This window comes from Ambystoma mexicanum, chromosome 12, assembly GCF_040938575.1.
Source record: "Ambystoma mexicanum isolate Mex_15411 chromosome 12, UKY_AmexF1_1, whole genome shotgun sequence".
NCBI classification, from domain to species: domain Eukaryota; kingdom Metazoa; phylum Chordata; class Amphibia; order Caudata; family Ambystomatidae; genus Ambystoma; species Ambystoma mexicanum.
Genome location: NC_090936.1, coordinates 655,553,663 through 655,577,492, shown reverse-complemented (window position 1 = coordinate 655,577,492; position 23,830 = coordinate 655,553,663). Strand labels below are relative to the sequence as shown.

The window sequence follows — 23,830 nt, the reverse complement described above, 5'->3', positions numbered from 1 at the left end:
AAGGATTGGTGCCTTTGCTGCAGTGTGCCCAAGGAGCGAGCGGTTTCCATATCTGCCTTTATGGAGTGTAAGGTCTCATCCACCTCCTTCCCAAAAAGGGCAGATCTGTCAAAGGACGTATTCAAGACCATGGACTGAACATTGGGTCAATAATCTGTTGCCTTGAGCCAACCCTGCCTGCCTAGGACCGCTCCATTCCCAAGCTGGGGAAAACCAGTATCGGCAATGTCCACATGGTCTGATGCCAACTCGCCTTCATGGAAGATGTCCAAGTCCTCCCACTTCTTGTCATCCAGCAGGATTCCAGCAGGGGACCTAACTTGAACCACAGCTTGAAATCGTAACGTGCGAGTATGGCCATTGCATTAGGCACCCTGATAGTCATGGCTGCGGTGGTAATGATCTTCTTATCGAAGGCGTCAAGGCATTTGCCTCCCTTGTATGGGGGCACAGAGCAGGATGACAATGGGTTAGCTGACCTCTTTCTGGCAGCCACAGAGACAACAGAGTCTGGTGTGGGTTGAGTGCAGAGGCAGGTGGCAGCGGTCTCTGAGGCTATGTACTTTTCGTCTAACCAGGTCTTTCTTAGCTGGGGCGGTCGCGTGATGCACTAGGGTAATCAGGCCATCCTCCCAGATGTCTTCCAACAGCGGGATAGACATGACAGATTTCCTGCGCTGCTCTCTGTGCTGGTACAGCACACTCCCCTTTTTCTGCTCCTCCGGCGCAAGGCCGAACATAGTGGCCATCTTGGAAATGATTGGAATATCATCTGGTTCCCCATCAGATATGATGAAATTGTCAAATTCATCAGTGTGGGTCGAGTGTGCGGAGACCAAGTTGTCGGGGTCTGCATATGTCTCAGTATCCAACAACCTCTGTGGCATTGAATGGTGCTTACCCCTTCTGGGGGGACAAGGAATGTTATCCATTCCCCTTGAAGGCCTGGGGACATCTAATCTATGCAAGGTCACCTAATAGGCTCTTCAACCAGGTCTGGTGCAGGCAGCAGCTGTTACAAGGTCGCCACATTAGTTGAATGTTTTGGTTTGATGGAATAACTATTATATTTATCACTATATAATGTAGCACAAAGGTGAAAAACACCAATGTTCATGATTTATACTCCAGTCTATGGGCCTCATTATGAGCACAGCAGTGTAGGAAAAATCGGTGGTAATGCAGTTAAACTGTATTACCGCTGCATTACCGCACCACAGTACTACAACTTTGGAGGTGAGGTGGAGGCTTTTCCTCCAGCAAGCCTCCACCTTACTGGGAAAAAACGGCAAAATCGCCAGAATTATCGCTGGCGGAATTTCCACTGCTGGTAATTCCTCCAAAGTCCTCATGGAGTCCAACAGACTCCAAAAAATGGGGATTAATCCTGCCTACCACTAATTGTAATCCTGCTATAAATCTGCTATAAATCTGCAGCACCAAGTGGCAATAACAGTAATTCCATTTGGCAGTATTTCGGTGGATTTACCACTGAAATACTAGGGCCTTCTCGGCTTTTAAGGCAAATATGAATCACAGAGTATACATTTGCTTTGTTTTTTTGCACTCAAGCAGTGGTTGAGTCTGTAGGTGGACTAGCGGGTTTGCAAGTTTCACCTAATTTTGGGATTAATTAACTAGGTACATTTTAGTGAGTACCAAGCTGCTGGTGGGTGGAGTTGATTGACTGGGGAAGTAACGATTGGGAGAGCGTGTGATTGATTAAGCATGTTCATGCCCATTTCAGGAGAAAACATCCTAAAGGGAGACCCGATTGAGGGAAGAACAGCATGAAGGCATAGCTGGTTAATGGAAGTCTCCCTTCATTTTTACTCAGAGTTCCAGTTCTAAGTTTGATCTTCCCACATTTAGACAAAGGGCCTTAATATAAGTAGTGCTGTAATGGTAAAATAGGTGGTATTCACAATTACCCACTATCTTTATCTGACTGCATGATCCAGAGTACATTGCCACATGCGAAAATACTAGCTACAGAGTGGGTCAAATTAATGCACATAGTATTGGGGAGAAATTGTATGCACTAGTTACTGTGTGCAGAAATTATGAAAGTCAGCATGTGGTAAATACTGCACGATTATGAGTCCTAAAACTGCCAAATAACACCAGAAATACCTCCAACATTGACTTGCTGCTTTAAGTTGGTGGTAATGACTGCCAGTCGAGTACACATGATACACAGGCTATACATATGGCTCTCCCAACCTTCGTGAGAGGACCATACAAAGAACGACCAGAGAACCTATCCCCAGAGATACAATGAATCACCCATTATTGCCTTGAAAGGATCAATACCATGTATATTGTGCAGCTGATAGAGAGGCACTTCTACTCAAAGTCCTGTTTGATGCTTTTCTCTGTCACTGGTACATTTTAGCACTCAGTCGACATTTTGTAGGGTGTGACACAGCCAGCTTTCTCTCCCGTGCTTGCCCAGGTCAATATTGTTCTCCTTCAACATCACCCTGAACAAATTGTACTCTACCCTCGCTGACTAGGCAAGGAATACAATTGCGGTTTAGTTACTGCACATGACTATGGCCACACCATGGGAGTGGGTCACTTACTTCTCACCATTTAACTTGAAAGGAAAACATCTATGTATATAAAACGCTTAGGCATATTTCTGTAATCACCTCATGCAATTTATCAGTGTTAGGTTGCCCTCTGCAGTGCAAATGGCAAAATTTCCCTGTTTGCCCTTCCACTTCAAAAACAGCTATCATTTGAACAATCAGCTGATGCAATTTTTCTGCGTTAGGTTGTCCTCTGCTGTCCAAATGGCAATGTGCACCTCTGTGTGCCTTTCCACTTCATCAACAGATATCATTTCAACAAAAATAATGAGCGCGGTTCTATGTGGTCACCTTCAACTTGCACTACCGCAAACATTCTGAATAATTCCAAGTTACTTCTTTCCAACCCCACTACTCTTCATACAGGGCACGGCGGTTCCAGTGTCAATGAACAATTAATTACCTGCTCAATGTTTCAGTCTCTAAAGAACAAAACGCTGTAGGATGAATGCCTCCTCACGAGCTAAAACTGAAACTAGGTGCTGTAATTATGCTACTACACAATCTTATGCCATCACGGGGACTCTCCAATGGAACAAGGTTGACAATTACGCGTCTACAAAGACACATCATATAGGCCTGTGTAATCAATGGATTAAACTAAGATACTGTTCTTATACCGCACATGCCTCTCATTCCATCTGATACAAATATGCCTTACAAATTCAAAAGAAGGCAGTTTCCTATTCGTTTAGCCTTTTCGATGACCATTAATAAGTCACAGGGACCTATGCCTCCTTCCTAGAAGTGATCGGCGGTAGTAATTCCATTATGCTGAAGAAGGGTGACAGAAGTGACTATGAATTAACGACCGATATTGACCATTAAGATATGCTAGAACTGCGTATGTTACACCGGGAACAGCTAGTATGCCTATAAAAGCAATGCCTTCTGGAAATTATTGTCCTGTGTAAGGCACATTTTCACCCATATTTACTAACAAACATACCATCTAACATTATAGTAGCCATTTAACACACACCTGAACCCTTCCACCCCCACACACTACAAACACCCCCCTCATCCCTTCATTGCACACCCTTCACCACCACCCCACTTACTCACAACACACCCCTTCACATCTACATCCAGCAACTGCAAACACCCTTCCACAATGCCTCAGCCCCACCACAACCCACTGTAAACAAGAAACACACCCCTACATTTCTCACCCCCAATTACAGAACTATGTGCTCCCACTAATCAAAAGAAACATGCCCTTTACCCACAATAAAGTTGGCTGAAGGTGGAATGTTTGACAATCTGGAGGACCGGCAGGATGTGCCGATAGCCACTGAGCTCTCCATGGGTGTTACGCAAGTCAATGGTTTGGACTCCCGAACATCTACATTTGGAAGTTGTACCAGAGAGTTCTGGACTCACTTGAGTATCCCAGACGTCTGTAAAAATCCATGTGATGTGGCCCCCCTGACTCTCTGGCTATTAAGTGTGATGGCCTTGGCCAGACCTTTGATCGCTGCCCACAGTTGAGTGCTGTGTGGCCCCACCTTCTTAAACCACTCTACAGTGGCTTTCCTGATGTCCTCCTGCACCTCAACCTATCTGTTTTCCTGCTCCTTCTGGTAGTACTGCCGTTGTTCCATGGCACAGAGGTCCACCATGATGGCTTGATGTTGTGCATTAAGAAGAATATCAATGGGTAGACCCTGCTCCCTCCCAGTTGCCTCCAGTGGCTGGGTGGGTGTCTGCAAGAGTTCTTCGGCCCCTCCACAGGCACCCACTGGTTAATACTAATCATCAGTGTCAACATTACCCTTTTCACTATAATTATCATCCAGTGGCTCCTCTGTCTAGCAATCCGAATGCCCATGGCATTGCCAACAAAGTGTGCCCCAATGTCTATAAGGCTTACTGATAAAGTGACCAGGGGAGCCAGGTGCCACAACCTGTTACAGGATGCAGGGCTGGGATGGCATGGAGAGGATCTTGTGGTTCCCCCACCACAAGATCCTCTCACCTCTCCCAAGAGCATTGTAGAGACTTGTAACAAGGGCCTAACCGTCAGTATGGTCCGTCAGTATGGTCCCTTTGAGGGAAATTATTACAAACAGTAGTCTCACAAAGCGGCGGTGCCTGAACCCTTGGCTCCGCTCATGGGGGTGCAGAAATAAAATCTAAAACCAAAAGGCAAAGGTGTGGGACCTGAACTAACAACGACCACCCAAGCAGTCAAACAGTCATCTCACAGTTTCGCAACACACATACACCATAGCTCTTTAAGGCTGAAGGAGTCCTCCCAGAAGGAGAGGCCAGGGTGTGACATGAAGAGAAAGTACCACCTTAACTCCGACAGTGTTTGGAAGGTGTGGTTAAGGCTCTATAAAAGTGAGGGCCTGTGGCAGAAGGCAGTGGGAACTTAGGGAGAGAAGAGGCAAGTAGACGGAATGTGCTTGAGAGAATGAGATTATTTTGGAAGTGGCTGGAGGGGAGCTAAAGATGAGACTGGAAGTAAGAGAATGTGAATTTGAGGAGAGCAGGGAGCTTGCTTGCGAGGAGGCGGGAGAAAGACATAGGAGACTGCAAAGTGACAGATCCAGGAGATTGGGTGGAGAAAGACCCTGGAGGCTGTGGATAGCGAAACCCAAGATGCTGGAAAGAGAGAGACCCACGAGGCTAGGGATAGAGGAACTTTGTAGGCTGGTAAGAAAGAGACCCAGAAGGCTTTGAGTAAAAAGATCCAAAATACTGGGGATAGAAAGACCCTGGAGACCGGGGAGAAAGAGACCTAGGAGGGTGGTGAGAGGCATAGAGACCAGGAGACGGGAGAGAGAGAGAGAGAGAGAAAGAGAGAGAGAGAGAGAGAGAGAGAGAGAGAGAGAGAGAGAGAGAGACCCAGAGGGCTTGGTAGAGACAGACACACAGAGAGCAAAAAAGACAGAAACTCAGGAGGTGTGGGAATGAAAAGCTGGTGATGAGCACCAATGGATATATACATTTATTGAGCAGGCGCTCAAAGTGCTGGCTGAAGTGGTGGTTAAGGAAATACCCATTCTAGTTGGCCACCTGATGGCTAAACAATCCATCAGAAACAGGGCCGCCTTTGGAACACGGTGCAGGACAAAATGGTAGCAGTCTCTATCCACCCCCAAACTACAAAGGAGGGATGATTCAAAGTGGTGGGCCTGTACCATTGTTGCACAACATGGACAGGAGTGCAATGCCAGAGGAGGTAGCATTGTACCAAAAATAGTGTACACCCCTAGGATGCTAGCACTCACCTTTTGTGGATGACACTACTGAGCTGCGACTCTGTATGGATAGATATCCTATAATGGCCACTGTGTGCTGTTAATCTGCTCATGTGCAGTATTTCCACATCTGGTAGCAGTATAGGTGCACGCACTGGGAGGTTTTTTGTAACCCATGTAGTTTCCTGAATTTATCGCATCTGGTATGTGGTGATAAACCTGGATTTGGGCAGTTTGCAGAATAACACCTGCAGTGATTTTAATTGTGAGGGTAATGGAAAAAGTGTTATGCAAAAGCCAATAAAGCCTTCAAAACAGAAAATGACAAGTTCAATAGTGGGAAGTGAATGAGTCAAACTGTGTTCCAATGGAGATTTTTGGCACCCCTATCGACCACCAGGCAGGACTAAGATGGGTAGGCCATCAAAATTTTTATTTAGGTTGCAGGGTCCGCTGGGGTATTGTGCAGGTGCAGATCAGTGGGCCAGTGGGCTCCCACTAGAAAATAGTTGCTAGAAATAAGATTCACTTGTTGTAAGCTTCTGTAAGGAGGTTCCTCTTACTGACAATAGAGCTCTTGGGCATTAAAACCTAAAGTAGCACTGATCCTCAGGTTTGGCTCTGTTTCTCAATCCAAGGTGAAGAGACTTTTCTTGAGGGCTGGTCCCAGGGGTCAGCCCATTAAGAAAGAGCTCCACGCCCGCTAGGAGGCCTGTAAGGAGGCCCACATGGGTTTAGTGCAGTGAGTATGAGGCAGTGCTGTACGAAAGGAGTGGGATGAATGAGAGAGAAGGTGGACCTCAGCAGGTTAGTGAGGCAAATGAGGGAGCATAATGGCAAGCACTGCTCTCTCACAAAGTGCCCGTCCCTTATGCCCCCACCTATAAGTGGGGCCTCTCATTGCCACCACACTACCTGTAGCCTCTAAGAGGTTCCAGGTGGAATCACAAAAAGAGCGACTCGTGACTGGGTCTGTCTTTCATGCAGCTGGTGCTGTTGTTGGTTGCATTATAGGTCTTGCAGTAGGCCCCTCTGTAACCCCAGGAGTGGCAGAACCAGCAGAGGTCATGTCCCCCATGATGGCGTGCTAGGCCACATCCTGGGCTATATCACTATAATGGAATACGATTGTCACACTTGTATTTTCCGATATTAATGCTTGGTGCCCAGGCTACTGCTCCTAATGGAAAGCTGGATCAGTCCATGTTGAAGGAAATAAGCAGACAAGCTGCTTGTTAGACATGCACCCAATCAGTCTGATGTAATTGAGGTACCAACTATTCAACTGGTTTTTCAGAGGTACCCTTATTAAATACTTATTTTCATAAATCTTTTGATTTAAAACATTTTTCCACCACATAAAACCTTTGCAAACACAGATGAGCACGGAGAGAGCCCAATCGTCCGACTGCGGTACCAGTTGGGATCTTTCCAATGGCCAAACCCCTCAGAACAGAAGGAACCCTATTTGTAATCTTCCTTATTGAATGTTCTAGTTTTACTATGGTATGGGTATGATTACTACGTGTCTGCCTATTCTGCTTCTAGATTTGCTCTTCTACTTTTTGTTAATAATTACAATTATAAAAATTGAAAATGTAACATAATTTCATTTAGAATTTTGAACATCCCATTCTGACAAGGTGGCACATCCAAGGTCTAATTTCATTTATTTAAAAGGATGGATTGCCATCTCAGAGTACTTGAGGTGTTTAACAAACAGTATTGTGTTGATAGGATTGTAATTGATGTGGCATTTCCTTCCATCTTGCTTAACCCACATTTTGCATTTTGGGAATGAAAGAGTTAGGGTTTTGCTATTGTTGGATGAGGTCATACATATTTTAGGTGTCCGGTGCAGGGGTGAACCAGTCATAGGTCATACTTAGGTATTCAGCTGTGTCTAGTTCCTTCTGTGGAACTCCGAAATCAATTCCAGAAGGGTGCAAAGATCCCCCAAGTCAAAATCACGAAATCATTCATGTTACTAGAAAAGCTAGTACCATTGGCCTGGTCTTGTAGTTTACTTCTCGTGTAGAGAGGTATGCTTAATGGGGTGACATGCCGTCTTTCCAAAGCAGTACATTTGAGAAAGCATTCAAGTATTTTCTATTGGCAAGAATATGATGACCTGCGTGTGTTGTAGGGCATATTCAGGCAAGAATAGGTTGGCATTGACTGGTTCCTTGTTTGAGTTTTACAGGTGGTCCTTCCAGAGAAATTGAATGATAGGTAGAAGTGAGCCGGTACAATAAGCGATTTGTGATCTGTAGACAATGAGGTTATATCATAGTCAATGAAATAGGATATGGTTTCTAGGCGCTATACAAACATATAAACATAAACATTAATAAGAAAGTGTGAGTGTGTGATGGGAAGAGAGTGTGCGCTGGGTTGTCAGTCTCTTACCACAAGGTACAGGTCAGATACTGCTAAACCCTATCTCTGCTTGTGGGGTTTTTGGTGGCAACTATTTTGCAAACCGGTAGGAGCAAATTAGAAATGATGAGGCCACTTTCATTGGTCAATTGGACTCTCTGAGAAACAATGACATATGGGGCTTCACCTTGCTGCATGTAATGCAGTCAAACCTGTGCTTTGTTGCTGATCAAATATTGTTAAAAGTGTGTGAAGGAAGGTGACCAGCTTTGGTTGCATGCTTGGTGGGATTCATAGAAGAAATCCCAAATGAATAACAGACCTAGTTCTGGGATATTATTGGGAATTTCAGAGTGCCATTAGATGTTCATATGTTTAGTGCATCTGTAGAATCCGATGGGGTTAGTGTTAGATCTTGTGTCACCAGTGTGCAGTTTCGGCACAGCGCCTCATCACACCTTTTCAGACATGGAAAGAAAAAATGATAAAAACTGATGTTACGGTGAAATCTTTGCAGAGCACATTCTGTGATTAGAGGGACTACTCTCGTACTTGATTGATCAAAAGTGTCCTTCTAAATCCATTGCTGCAATAAAGGAAAGCAAGAGAAGCAGTGCACTTGCGGCTCACTGAGTTCTAACCGCAGTAGACTCGGGAACCACACTGAATGGATGATGCGTGCCACATTGTATGGCAAACAGCAGGATTGCACCATACCTGAAACTTATGGAAGTGTGGACTTGTCTTCTTCCCGGAGATTCCCATCACGTAAAGGAAATCCGGTGTCAACACAAAGGGAACCCGCTCTTTGTTGATGCCAAGAAAGCTCTTGTAATTTCCGAGAATGTGGCCGAAGTCGATATGGAAAAGATTCCCTGAAGAAAAAAAAAGTTTAAGGTTAAAAGAGTACCATGAACAGCTGCTATTTAGAACTTCACAACCTCTACTATGCTTTCACAATTTCACACCTATCACACAGATTTCAGTGAACATTTGTATTGATCAATAGGCAGAAGGCGTGGCTTAAGTATGAGGTTCAGAAAAAGGAGCCAGGGTCATCTTTAAGTTGTGTTAAAGAGACTGTACACATACTCCTAATGTTAGAACATAATGACAAGGAAAACTACAAGAACAAAATGGTTCCAGAAATCATAGAGAACCAGGCTAGTAGCCTTCTCCATTTTGTGTGCATTGTCATTGCTGAAATAGTGACAGATGGTGGGGAAGGAGGAAGTTGATCTCCCAATATTGGCAGATTCAGGTCATTTAGTTAACATACTCTGATAGAGTAGTTCCCTTGGCGAGCACCAGCATGGTGATAGAAACGTGTTAAATACAACCAGGTCATTTCTACTTTTCACAGAGTAACATGAAATAATTGGGAGACGGTAAGCATAGCAAACAGAACTGTACATGGTGAAGTATCAAGAACGCAAACGTTATCCACTTGATTTCAGTAACAAGGAAACAATACTTGCGTTTTCTATAATGTTGCTCAGGACCCGAAGCTGGAAAACACCTTTTTAATTGCTACCTTTTCAAAATTTCCCATTGTCTATGCCCATCCCACACCCCTTTCCTGGCCCCTGATCTGTACCTTAGGACCAGCATTACAGTGAGTGGACAGTCAAGCCATTGGGGACCCTGGCAATATTACACCCATCTCCCTCTTTCCTCAAATAACTCTTACCCAGCACCAAATCTAAAACAAAAACTGGATTCTTGACACTCTACTTCACCTCCCCATTGTGTCTGCCATACAAAGTAAAGTAGTTCTGATGTTCTCCCATCCTTATGCAATAACCCTTATGTATTGCCCCCACTTAAAATGAAAACAATACTTTCTGCCTCATCTCGTGGGTATGGTGATTGCAAACTATAGTTTTCTTTTCCTACGTTGCCTATTTTGTTTATTCTTGGCCTCGAGTATGTTAACATTTTTACATGTGAAAAGATTTGTCTCTGAGTCCTTAAATGGGGCTGGGTGGCAGGCGGACCGAGCAAGAAGAGGGGATCTCCACTGCAAATAAAAGAATTACAGATCAAAGCAAAATCAAAAATATGTAAACCTCTAAGAATGTTGGAGATCTTTGTAAAGATCTTTTTCCGACAAATATCAGAGGAGAATCTAGTTGAATGCAGTTAATACTATATTGAAGAAGGATACACCACTTCAACGTCCCTCCCAAAGCCCCAGCTGACATTAGCAGAACTTTCCCTTCCCATTCCACCTTCTAGTTTCCATCAGCAGGTTCATTGCATCATATTAGCGCTGAGATGACAGACAACCAAGTCACTACAAGTGGTTAGTGTTTTGGGTAACAACAGCAGAGAAAGGTAGGAGATAGACACTGGAGGCGGCGAAGAACACTAAAAGGGGCCAGCAAGACCCAACCAACACCAGCAGAACTTAACCTGCACACTCCACATGCCTGGTTCCATCAGCAGGTTCCATTATGTCAGATCTAACATGATGGAACAGCACATGGTCACCACACTAGGCACTTCTTTGGGGGGCAATGGTAATGTGGCAACAAAGCAGCACAGAAACGTAAGAGGAGATAGACATGGGGGTAATTGGGAGAACAATTCAATGGCAGCAAGGGTCACGCAAGCACCAACTGACAACAGCAGAAGCGTTGCTGCACATTTCACATACAGTGTTCCACCAACAGGTGCTATAATATCAGCAATGGCATGAGGGAATACCAAGTCACTAAAATCTCAAACGTCATCGTGCATATATAGGCATTGGTCAGAGCTTTTAATTCCCTGTCCAGGTCTTTATTAAGTATATTCATAAGGACCACGGACATGTTCTGCAGCAGAAGGTTAGTGCTAAATTGAAGAACACATATGGTTAGAAAAATATGAGATGATCTTTATTCAAAACAATAGAGAGAACAAACCGCTGCTGGTCCACTGGGTAGGGGAAAGTGCCCATCCTAGAAGACTACCTGCTAGCAGCACTACGCATTCTGGAACATGTATGATCTTGGCAACAAGCGAGTAACAACACCACTCGCCCATTTAACAAACAACACAACAATCATGAACTACATAGAGGTCGGAAGGTGCAGGCAAGTGAAGGGAATGTAGTAATGGACATGCCTAGTGGGAATTCTTGGGGGGGCACCCAACTCATGTTGACTATACGCACCACCGATCCATAAAAACCCGTCAGTGGAACCCTGGTAAAGGAGGGACGAGAATAGGAATGGCAGCCACGCAATGTCAAATTGTGGGAGGGGCCCTGATTCAGGTGGAGTTTTGCTCTTCCTTGGAAGAAACCTGGAAAGGACCAGAGAACTATCCATTGTTCAAATAAATGAGGGGTATATAGCGTGGAAGAGTTGTTGGTTCACCCCTATGCTTGGTACAAAGAATGCACTTGAATTCTTGAAGCAAGGCAGCCCTCTCCTCATTCAACACACGGCCATCAGTAGCCAGGTGGCTCCTTCAAACACTTGGGACTCAGTGGTCAGAGAACTGACCCTAGACTGACCCTTGTGGATGAGACTTGGCAACTGGATTTTGACCCAGTCCCTATTTTGAAGCAGGGAAGATGGACCAAGTTCTCTTGTCTTGGGACTCCCACATGCCTTCCTGACTGGCAAGTAACTTGGTATGTATGCTCGTGTATCTACTCAGGCATTCATTTGTAAGTCAGATTCTTTATTCAGCCACCATGGCCCGCAAGCCTTCTTCGTACAACCTCCAAGGGAGGCGCTGCTGGAGTAGTCCTGAGGGGTCCTGAAGGGTAGTGCTGTAGGAGATCATGTGAGAAGGGAAGCGTCCACTCTTTCCTGCACAATCAACTTGCTTCGGATGGCAGCTTAAATGGAGTCTTTGAGGACTCGATTAAACTCTCCACCGTACTGTTACCCTGGGAATGGTATAGTAAAGTGGTGTGGTGCACAACACCCCAGGAGTCTAGAAAGGTCCTTATCTTGTGGGCATTTAGTTGCACCCCATTGTCTGTGACCAACATTTTTTTCCTAAAGAGTTCCTGCAATAAGTCAAGAATAGTGACTGTGTTGATGGAGGGGACAAATGCAACTTGTGGACATTTTGAGAAATAATTTCCCCTGGGGAGAGTTTCCTCTAGGTTTTACAAAGTTACAAAGGAATGTGGGAGCCCCTCTACTGAACGAACATAGGTCAAAGCACCTGTTCTATGGAATTTCTTCCACTCAGGAGTGTCTAAACCCACGATTTAGCTCACTGCACCCTTCACAGGAGAAATATCCATTTGCATATAAGTCATTGTCCCGCCCACAAGGGGAGTCCATCACCGAAATGCCAGGAAAATCTCATTTGAACAAGAGTACCATCAGCAAACCTAGACACGTGTTTTGGCCTAGTCGGGCCTCATCAGTGAGGTGAAGCTGAGCCTCTATAAGACACAGTGAGCAAGGGGTCCACATCTGGATAACCCTGGGTTACTTAGGGTGAAACCTCAAAGTTTTACAAAATTACAAAGGGGTGTGTGAGCCCCTCTACTGAGAACACACATGGGCCACATACGGGTTAGGTCTATTTGATCTAACAAAATTGACCTTTTCTGAATGTACCTATTTTTTTGGGTTCTTATTTCGTTCAAAAATGCAGAGGGGAGACCCTCCCACGCCTCATCCCACCATAACCTATTCCCTTACCTCACCCCACATCTATATTTAATTAAAACTGACCGTAATTCCTATTAAAAAAACGAACAAAAAAATGTGTACAATTTGGAAAAGGTCAATTGGGCCACGATTAAGTATGCCAATACCGTTTTTTACAACCACAACAGTTCATCAAAACACAGTAGTGCAACTGCCACTTCTTTTCCACCACAACCTTCTACCGAATTTACAGTACTTCAAATTGACTTCTTATTGGTCCACCTGCCAGCCAGGTCTAACCACTATTTGTCCCTTTCCTGCCTGGTTTACTCGCCTGCCAGTATAAAACTCCTACTACTACAACTTGTACTCTGTGCTAAGGCTTGTTCCAAACTTTCCACATTTAAATCCTCAATGGGGAAAGCCGAATCAACAACTGCTTCTCGGTTTAGTCTTTTGACTTTCAACACAATAGGCATACACCTTCTTCCACAAGTATACTGCACAAAAGAACAACGATTCTCACCTTGATCTGTTTTCCATAGGTAATGCCGGTTACAGTTCTCTCCCTCTTGATCCTTTTTACAAGAAGGGCTTTTCTCTGGCAGTCTCTAATTTCTATTTATGCAAACTTATGGTTGTTGGCAATGTGGTTTACAACTTCCTCCGTCAAGGTCTTATTCTGGGATTGTTATATCCAAATTGCCTTGGTGTCACACTCAGTTTTCTTTGGCTTTTGCAGTGCAGGTTATAATGTCCCCGTATTGGATATCCCTCTTCAGGAAAGTCGTGTTCCCTTTGCTTACTATTGTCCCTCTTTGGCTTTGACAATACAGATTACAATATTCCCTCATTGGATATCCCCCTTTAGGCAAGTTGTATTCACTTTGCTTATTATTACACCTTTTTGGCTTTGGCAATGCGGGTTACAATATTCCCCTATTCAGCATCTTTTATAGGAGAGTTGTGCCCAGTTTGCTTAAATTCAAATGTTCAGTATTCAAAATGTTCGTTATTACACAGAGGTCTCCTTCGGAGCGGCCCAGGGTCATCTGCATAAGGTTAACTCACAGGTATGTCCCGATGTCTCCTTCTGACTCAACGGTTCTGCTTCATCGTTTGTCGGGACTCCCTCTGCGTTTGACAGCTCCTGCCAGTCTGCCGCTGTTCACGCTGGCCATCAATGGAGCTTTCACAGCTCTGTATGCTCACTAGTGAAAACCTTACACCGGAGCGGGTTACAGAACGCAGAGAGCTTCTCTCTTCTTCTGGGTATCTGGCCTCAATACCGCTTTCCACTGCGCGTCCTCTGAATAAAACAGGAATCCAACCTCCGCTACGTTCTCTGCACAGCGTCCCACTGTCAGCACAGGGGCGATTCCGATTTCTGCTTCTTCATGCTGCTCCTCTTTGGTCTGCACTTCAAAGGCCTTTAAATGTTTAAAGGTCCCACTCAGGTGTGGGTCATTACAACAACTAGACTGCTCCTTACAGTTGGGTAAGTCTGAACTCCTCTTCCTCATCTCAGTACTAAGAGCATTAGGTGACTTGAAGTCCATAATGTTCTTATTTGTTTTCACGTTATTTTATCTACTCTGTTTGAGTAATTTATAGGACGTATATTTTAGAGAAGAGTTCAAAGGAAGTAATGGTTTTCTCTTGGGTCTATAATCCAAATACAAAGTAGAATCAAAAATACCTGACCCTTATATACATCATTTTCATGTTTACAAAAAGGGTTCTCATACTTGGCCCCTTGGGTAAGTCAGGGAGGGGAGGCCCTACTGTGACAACATTCCATTAAATATTCAGGCACTAGGGAAACCTCATCCTCAGAAGAGGATGACCACTGCATCTCTCCTGATGGAGTCACCACATTCCCTTGACAGACTTCTCCTCCCATGTGAAGGATCAGGGAGGACCCTCCTAATACCAACCGGAGGGTTAGGATCATGCCTATATTTATAGCACATGATTTGCTTCGAAGGATGTGGGGATGAGGAGAGATGGAAGGAAAGGGGTTTGGTGACTTGGAGAGAGGGCAAGAGGAGCTAGAAATCGGGTACCTACACAAAGGAGGCTCATGGGATAGCAGCTCAACAGGAAAGCTCCAGAGTTCCCTGTAGGCCAGTCCACCGCTGGACTAATGAGGTACTGAGATTGCCATGTTGATCTACCAAACTGGTGAATACAAATGGCGGCCTGATCTCGTCTTACCATGAGCTTCTGTTTTCATTCCACCATATCAAAGCCAATTGACATTTCACTACCACTGACTGTACTATTGGGTGGAGGGCTTTATTTGGTGTAAGAGAAATTGCTCCACTCAAGAAGATTATATTATATACAACAGATTCGGATGTCTGCAAGTAGGATCCATGCCGGAGAGTTTCTGAAGAAAGTCTTAGAATATATCGTGGAAAAATTGGCAAAATACAGAGGACACAACTTCTGATCATCAAAGGCAATACAGAAATAACATTTCACATGGGCCATCAGGAGTACCTCTTTGCTTTATTGCTTCCTAGAATTGCAGATCCAATAACATCAAAAGGATAATGAATAAACATTGAGGTGTATTCTTGGCTGTTTAAGACCTAAATGTTAGCCCTATGGCAAAACTGAAAAGAACATATACGAAAGGTAAATCTCTTAAGGACCAGTGTCAAGATCAATAGAAAGTACAAATTGGCTGAAAACAGCAAAGTTAGCTTTCAGGAATGCATAACATAATAGGCATGTAAGCACAACACTAGTGTTAAGGGATTTACAAATACCTAAACACGCATCACATATAAGATCATCATGAAATCACTTGTAAAACCTCCAATGTATTCTATGTGTTAATATATATGGTATATTAGCAGCAACAAATTCTCACTCAAAACACAAATTGTACAACATGTGAGAGAAATACGAAATAAATATTTTAGCTGCCCTTTCACAAAACATTTGTCACAGGCACATAATGGAGAGATGAAGGACTTGAGGTTCTTTGCGATTTATGAGAGGTGGTGAGCGCAGGAAGCTTTTTGGATAGAGTGTCAAGGTTTATCATCTCTTTCAATACAAAGACTACGTATGGACAGAACTCAGATAAAGAGCTTCATGTTTTCAGAGGACCTATGAATGAGAGACAATTAATATTCACTTGCTGAAATGGATTCACCTCTTCTCCTCTCCTTCTTACGAGTTCCTTTCTTTCTGCCCACGGTAGGAATACTCTTCTCTATTTACTCACCCTGGATTCTACGTTCCTCCTCTTTCCTTTCTTTTCTTCATCTCACTAGAGGGTGGGTAAGCACTAATGTACCACCTGACCAGGAAATAGTATTAATGTTACATTGTATTCGCATTAGGGGCTGTACCTTTCAGTGTAACATTCATTAATGTTAGATTAAATGTGCACCTTTCAGTGAGAGAAAGGAGACAAAACTTTAGGATTTGTCAGAGCTTTAGAGCTAGGGTTAATATAGAGAGAACCGGCAGTTTTATTTAACTCCAGGGTGATCTTTCTCACACACTCTGATCTTTACATGCAACTATTGATGTTGTTATTTAAATGTCTTTTGCCACTTTACTGGATTATGGATTCATCAAAACGTAATCAATTTTACCTATCCCACACAATGCGAGTGTTTCTCCCCCCTGACATGTTCCATAGCAGAGATGTTGAATCACCATCTATAAGAAGCCTGTATTTGATTATATTTATAAAATTAAGCATTTTGAGATAGATTGCTCCCATAAAAGACATCACGCAATACATCGAACATGGAAGCATACTGTCACATGTTTTAAACGGATGGTGCAGTCTAGTGTTTGAACAAATGGAATGTATAGATTGAGTAGTCAGCCTTCCATTGGATGTATAGCTTCTGGGGAGGAGAACCCGAGGTAAAATATGTGTACACTTCTGAGTGACTGGTTTAGCATATTTTCTACTAGAGAAAGACATTGGGGGTCATTACAAGTGCGGCGGTAAGGGGTTAACGGCGCCGTTAAGGATGCCGGTGCCGTTAACCCCTTACCGCCGCATTATGAGGTTCCCTCGCGGGACCCGCTCAGAACGTCTGGTCAGACCAGACGTCCTTTGCGGGTCCTGCAAGAGGACCAGGGAGCTAATAAAAGGGCCCATTATTACGGGCCTGTTGTTAGCTCCCTCCCCATTCCCATTGAGCCCTATGGGGGCTCGAATGGGAATGGGGATGGGTATTTTGAATGGGGACTTACCGGCTCCTCCGAGGTTGGAATGACCCGGTAAGTCCCCATTCAAAGAACCCGGACACAAGTTTGGAGGTAGCCAGGCCCATTGTGGTCAAAATGCTGTGCTGTATGCTGTCCGGGGCTGCTAGATGCTGTGTTAACACATTAAAAGATTAAAAGGACACACACACATTTAGCCTCTGCCTGCCCCACTTAGAAAATCGAATTTAGGCATTGTATTTTGTTGAACTGCTACCTATTATGCCCTGCCACCATTTAGCCTCTGCCTGCCCCACTTAGAAAATCGAATTTAGGCATTGTATTTTGTTGAACTGCCACCTATTATGCCCTGCCTCTGAACTACCTAGCACTAGTCACACGATCCCCCTGTCATTTCTGTCACATACCAGCAACACACACCAGCTGCACACACACACACGCAGCCACTCTCCTTGATCATGATGCCCAAGAATGCACCTCCCATTCATAGCATAGTTTCACTCTCCCGCACTCTCCCTGCCACACTCCGCTCAGCCAGCCTAACCGCCATCCTTATAGCCCTCACTATAATGGCCGCTACGCCTCCCCACATATTCTCAGCACACCTCACCCAGCGCCCGGCACTAAATTCACATGCCGCAGCACAAGACTACAACATCACACAGTCTCGGCCACCTAGCCTAGCCACCAGACTCCGCAATCTCAGAAATCAATCACTTCCTAGGTATTTACTCTGCTCACCCACACCCATCACAACTAGAAACACCAGATTAGGCACCCACACTGCACCACTACCCCATGCTAAGATGAGCATAAGCACTGCCCCTCACCCCCGACCACCCCAACATGCCTCTACACTACTTCACATTAAGCTCCACACTACCACACACCACAACAAGCACACTTCACCCATACTAGTACAAACAAAAACATCAAAGGCACACAACACCCACCTCTTAAATGTGCACTACTGAACGTACGCTCCCTACCTGCACATGCCCTCGAGATAAATGATCTATCTACACTTAATCTGGACTTACTTTGCATCACCAAATCCTGGCTCAATGATGCCTCCTGCCCAGCCATCGTACTAGCCCTACCCACAGGCTACATCATCCTTAGGCAAGATAGATGTGATAGGATTGGAGGGGGAGTCGCCCTTATCCACAAAGACTCACTATCCATCAGATTAGCAGACCATAGTACATGGGTTGGTAATGCTGATATCCTATCAGCCAAGCTTACGCTCTCCCCCAAAAATCTAATCAACATCCACATCCTATACAGACCTCCCAGACTCCCAGCTGACTTCCAAGAGCACCTCTCCCATCGACTCAGCAACAACATTAAAAAGTCCTCCAAAATGCTTCTATTAGGAGATTTAAATTTAGGATACAATGATCCTAAGGATAAATCCGCCGCAACGCTAAAGAACTCGCAGACTTAGGTTTCTCCCAAAGAGTCCTCACCCCTACTCACTCCAAAGGCCGCACCCTTGACTGGGTCATGGACCGAAACTGTGCATCCAACATTACCTCAAACAACGCCCTTCCTTGGACGGACTACACATGCATCGAATTCCTCATCCCTACCAACCCTAAACCTAAGACTCTCACCCACGCACCACCTGCCACAATAAGAAGTTCTAAAAAACTCAACGCAGACAACTTGCGTCCCCACCTTAAACGCCCCTGCCTAGCACCACCTTTCTCTCAGGGCCCAAATATCAGCTATCTTCAATGATACTCTCACCAATGCCATAAACTCTATAGTCCCACTTGAAAGCAAGAAGGAAAAAAAAATAATTTCATTGCAACTCTTGGTTCTCAGAAGAACTCCAAACCCTGCGGGCTCAAAAGCGCCAGTCGCTTAAAAACTGGCAAACGGATCTGAGTGATCTAAATAAGAGCCTCTTCAAACAAATAGCCCTCCGATATAAAAAAGCCATTTTAGCAGCAAAATCCAACTCCTTCAATGATAGGATCTCAAAGGCCAACTCCCAAGCTAAAGAACTATTCGCAATCTTTAATGAATTAGTCACTCCTCCGGCTACCGCTGACGAGATAACTAAAGACAAAGCCTGGTGTGTCAGCATTCAGTCCGCCATGCTCAACAAAATAAAACTCCCCCAGAACAAAATCCAAAACCACTGCAAAGCCCTCCCAAATCAAAAAAACCAACCGCCCTACACAAGACAAGTGTACCAATCTCAATCACGCTCAATTCTCCTTCAAAAAGGTCACTGAACCTGAGGTCCTTAATCTCATCAAAAACCTCAACCCATCCCTCTGCAAAGCAGACATTTGCCCTCCCAAAATCATCAAGGAATGCGCCTTCATTAACGCATCTTTCCAAACAGGAACTGTCCCAAACAATCTCAAGGAAGCCTGGGTGCGGCCACTTCTAAAAAAGGCCACACTTGACCCAGCGCAACCCAACAACTACAGACCGATAACGACCGTCTCGTTCCTCCTAAAAATCCTTGACAAAGCAGCTCACATCCAGATCCAATCATACATAGAAGCTAACTCCATACTAGGCAAAAGACAATCTGGTTTCCGTGTCGGGCATGGAACAGAATCCGCCTTATTAGACCTAAAAACTCAAATCTCACAGAACATGGACAAAGGCAAACCTGCCTTGCTCCTCCTCCTCGATCTATCAGCTGCTTTTGACCTGGTAGATCACCAAAAACTCACCTTCCACCTCACCCATGCAGCCCATTTCTCTAATCAAGCAGCATCCTGGATCCCTTCCTTCCTTGAAGGAAGAGCCATGAAGGTCTACTCCGACACAGCTAACGCAGATCCTACCACTATAAACTGCGGTGTCCCCCAAGGATCTTGTACAGCCCCCACTCTCTATAACCTCTTCACAAAACCCCTCTTCGACCTACTTGACTCCATGGGTGTTGCATATACAAACTATGCAGATGACACTCAAGTACTTTTACCCCTATCTGGACTCTATCACCAAGACGCCACAGCCCTTCACAACATCTATGCCACTATCCAAGCTTGGATGGCAATCAATGGCCTCTGTCTTAACGGGGAGAAGACTGAAATTCTCATCCTAGGCCAGACAAACACATTATTGAAACTAAGCCCCCAATACAACAACTTCAACATAGAAAACTCAACCATCTCCGTATCATCCTCTGTCAAGACTCTAGGTGTTCACATTGATGCAAATCTATCGATGAACAAACAAGTCAGCGCCATAGCCTCTGTATCAGCGTTCAGCACCAAACTCATCAATGCCATTAAACCCTACTTATCCACCCCCAACCGCTTGGCCATAGCTAGAGCAACTATAGGAGCCAAACTCGATTATTGCAACACCCTTCTAGCTGGCACCTCTGCCAAAAACATTCACAAACTGCAAACCACACAAAACAATGCCCTCAGAGCCGCCATGAGCATCCCTAGAAGAGACCATATATCCCACGCCAGACGTGAAGCACGGTGGCTCCAGGTCAAAGACCATATTACTCTGAAAACCCTCACCATCACTCACAAGTGCATCAACAAAACCGCTTCGGCATACCTATCTGAAGCAATATCACGGACCACATCCACTCGCCCCACCAGAGCTCAGTACACCAACCAGCTACACATACCACGCATAAAGAGAGCTACAGCGGGAGGTCTAGTCTTCTCCTATATTGCACCGAAACTCTGGAACTCACTCCCTGCCACCCTTAGAGCTGAAACTTCCATCTCTGTCTTCTGCAACAACCTCAAGGCCATTCTCCTCAACTAGCAAGTGGAGGACTGCCTCCTCCACTTCTGCCATGTATATTGTAATATAACACAAATGTAATATAACTATATTGTAACCTGTATATATACTGCTAATGACAATGTAACTATATTGCAACCTGTATATATATTGCTAATGACCATTTAACTAAGTAACTAAGCTTTGTACTGTAACAAGTGCCACAATGTCCTTGGGCTGTTGTGCGCTATATAAATACGAATAAAACAAAACAAACAAAACACACACACACACAGAAAAAACAAGTTTGATAATGCAGTTTTAGAATGCTGACATGCTAGTGCAGTTGCCCTGCTCGATGGCACACTGCCTCTTAATTGATATTAAGCCACACATCTTCCAGGACCACAGACATTACAGACCAAATTCTTCCAGATTAAGTTACAAGGGCACTGTGGATACCAAATGTGGACCGGAAAACCCACAGGAAGTCACGGCAAAAGTACATACAGCAAGGACTTATGATCCTTCAAAGGTCCTCTGTCAATGTTCTGTGATTGCTGAAGATGATTCATTGATTTATTGTATTTGGTGTCATGTTAACGTCGCCATGGACACAGGGAGGCGGGTTGTTGGGAAAGGGAAATGACGAGGGAAGGGGAAGTGACAGGGAGGGGGCGGGCAAAGGGGCAGAGTTAATTGTATGTTAATAAAGAAGGACGTTAATGTTACTACTCCGTGTTCGTGTCCTTTTAGCTGTGCCACGTTCACTCTCAGGCCTACCCACGGTCATAACATTGGCGACGAGGTGGGCAGCCTAGAGTACGCAGTTGCGCCGAGGAAAGGAAGCAAAGGGGGTCGAAAGAGGTGACGCGCACCAGAGAGGAGCAGGGACACGCAGCAGTAATGCAGGAGCACTCGGAACTGCGACATCGTCCTCAGGAGGGCAGGGAGCTGGCCCAAATCACTGCGGGGAGCGGAATTCACAACCCCAGGCCACAGTGGTGATTGTGACACGGCAGGAGCTGCGTGCTGTGACGATAAGGCGGTGGGTGGCTGCAACCTCACCCATTCCGAGGAGCGGAGGGCTCCTAAACGCAGTGAGTGATCAGCCAGGCCCCGCCCACAATAACAGACACACAGTAGATGGTGCTCGTGCCTAATAAAGGAGGCCATCGTGCACACAGAAGGGTACAGACTCAACCAGCCCCCAGGAAAGGGAGACACACAGAGGCAGTGGGCCTCACCCCAGGGACAATCACAGCAGATGGTGCTCGTGCCTGGAGAAGGTGGCCATCTGAGCAGGCTGAGAGTCTGCAGGAAGCATTAACTCAGGAAGCACTCCCTACAGAAGAATCCACCCTCACAGGGTAGAATAGATGTCAGGCCAAGAAGACAACCAAGGGGCACAAGACAATGGAACACCAGCACCAGGTCCACAGGCGCCAGACCAAGCGCCATATCGACTACCAGACACGCGGACCGCACAAATGCCCGGCGCGTTTGACGTCACCGACACCAGCAACATGGGTCCCAGATGGACCAAGTGGATAAGGGATTTTGACCTATACATGGGGGCCACAGGGACGATCGCTGACGCACGACAGATATGCCTTCTGAAGCTTGCAGTGGGCTACACCACACCCGACATCATAGATGAAATGCCCCCCGACACCATCGACTCTATCCAAGATCTGAAGGATGCGCTGGTAGCGTACATCACCCCACAAACCAACGTGGATTATGAGAGACACCTCTTTCACAGCACCAAACAAATCAAGGGTGAGACGATGGACGCCTATGTAATGCACCTAGGCACGAAAATTAAACATTGTGACTTTACCAACTACTCCAATACTACTAAGGGAATAGTTTCTTACCTGTAACTCCATTTCTCCAGCATTGGTATCTTTCATGGATTCACATGCTTTGAATATTCCCCGTCGTCAGGCTGGGAATCCCCGGTACATTATATAGACCCTTTCCCGTAGGAAAACTTTTTCGACGCTTATGCGTCCTATCCACCTCGTTTTGTATCATGCGTGCCCGTGCCGTCAGGACGTCATGATATAAATACAGGCCCCGCCCCCGCGCTCCCTCAGATTTCAACCGTCTTTCAAAGCAGTGGGATCTTCGTGTTACTACTAGTGATAACTAGATTGTTTTTTTGTCTGTTTCGCGTAAGCGAAGTTCAAATCTGGAGAATTATGTCTGGAAAGGCGTTATTTCGCTCATGTGCAACCTGTGGCCTCAAAAAGGTTTATGAAGGAGACGGCCACATGGACTGTATCTACTGTCTCCACCCGCACCACGCGGCGGATACATGTGAGATATGCCAGGGTTTCTCCCAAAAAACCCTTAAGGACCGTAAAAGAAGGCTGGTCGACTGGCTTAATGACGGAGCGGGTGCCTACCCGGCTTCGGAAGTTGGCTCCACGGCCTCCAGGAGCAAGTCGGAGCCTCCATCGAAGAAGGTGCGGCCAGCAGAAATTCGCCCTGAGGACAAGCATAAGGGGAAACATGCTGGATCCTCCTCATCTCATAAAAAGCCCTCCTCCTCCTCATCATCTAAGACGGAGAGGCTGGCGCTGTCTAAATCCTCCTCAGGGGACCGTCCCAGGTCTTCCGTGAGTCGAGAAGCTTCAGCCGGGAAGTCGGCATCAAAATCGACAACGAAGTCTAAAGGCTCGACGACGACGACTTCCTCGTCGACCTCGGTGTCGTTGACGATGCCTATTACCGTTCAAGCAGCAGCGGTTGGGATTCCTTCGTCGACGGAAACTCAGTCTATGGCTTGGCTGCCTGAGGTCTATGACCCGATCCCCCCTGAGGTCTTACTGCAGCCAGACACGGCCTGCTCGGCGGAAGGGGAAGGTGACATGGTTCTGCAGCCATTGGATTTAGGCTTACGGCCTTCCACGTCGACGACGACGGCGACGAGTGCGAGCGGGGGTATGGTACCTATATCATCCACGTTGCTGAACCCCCAGACAGTTTTGTCTCTGGATGTGCTTAATACTCTTCAGAAGCTACTACAGCGGCTGGATACCCAGTTCCCTCAACCTGGGACGTCATTGTCACTTCTGTCTGTACCTTCCGTCGACGAGCAAACTTG

At 45.5% G+C, this 23,830-nt stretch overlaps 1 protein-coding gene across 1 annotated transcript in view; it reads right to left on the bottom strand.

Annotated features, from left to right (window-relative positions):
* PIK3CG (phosphatidylinositol-4,5-bisphosphate 3-kinase catalytic subunit gamma) overlaps window positions 1-23,830 on the bottom strand; it is a 380,321-nt gene that overhangs the window by 24,962 nt on the left and 331,529 nt on the right. The window contains exon 10 of the mRNA XM_069629131.1: window positions 8,900-9,057. Coding sequence (XP_069485232.1) covers window positions 8,900-9,057 — 158 coding nt within the window. The remainder of the gene's footprint in view (window positions 1-8,899; window positions 9,058-23,830) is intronic.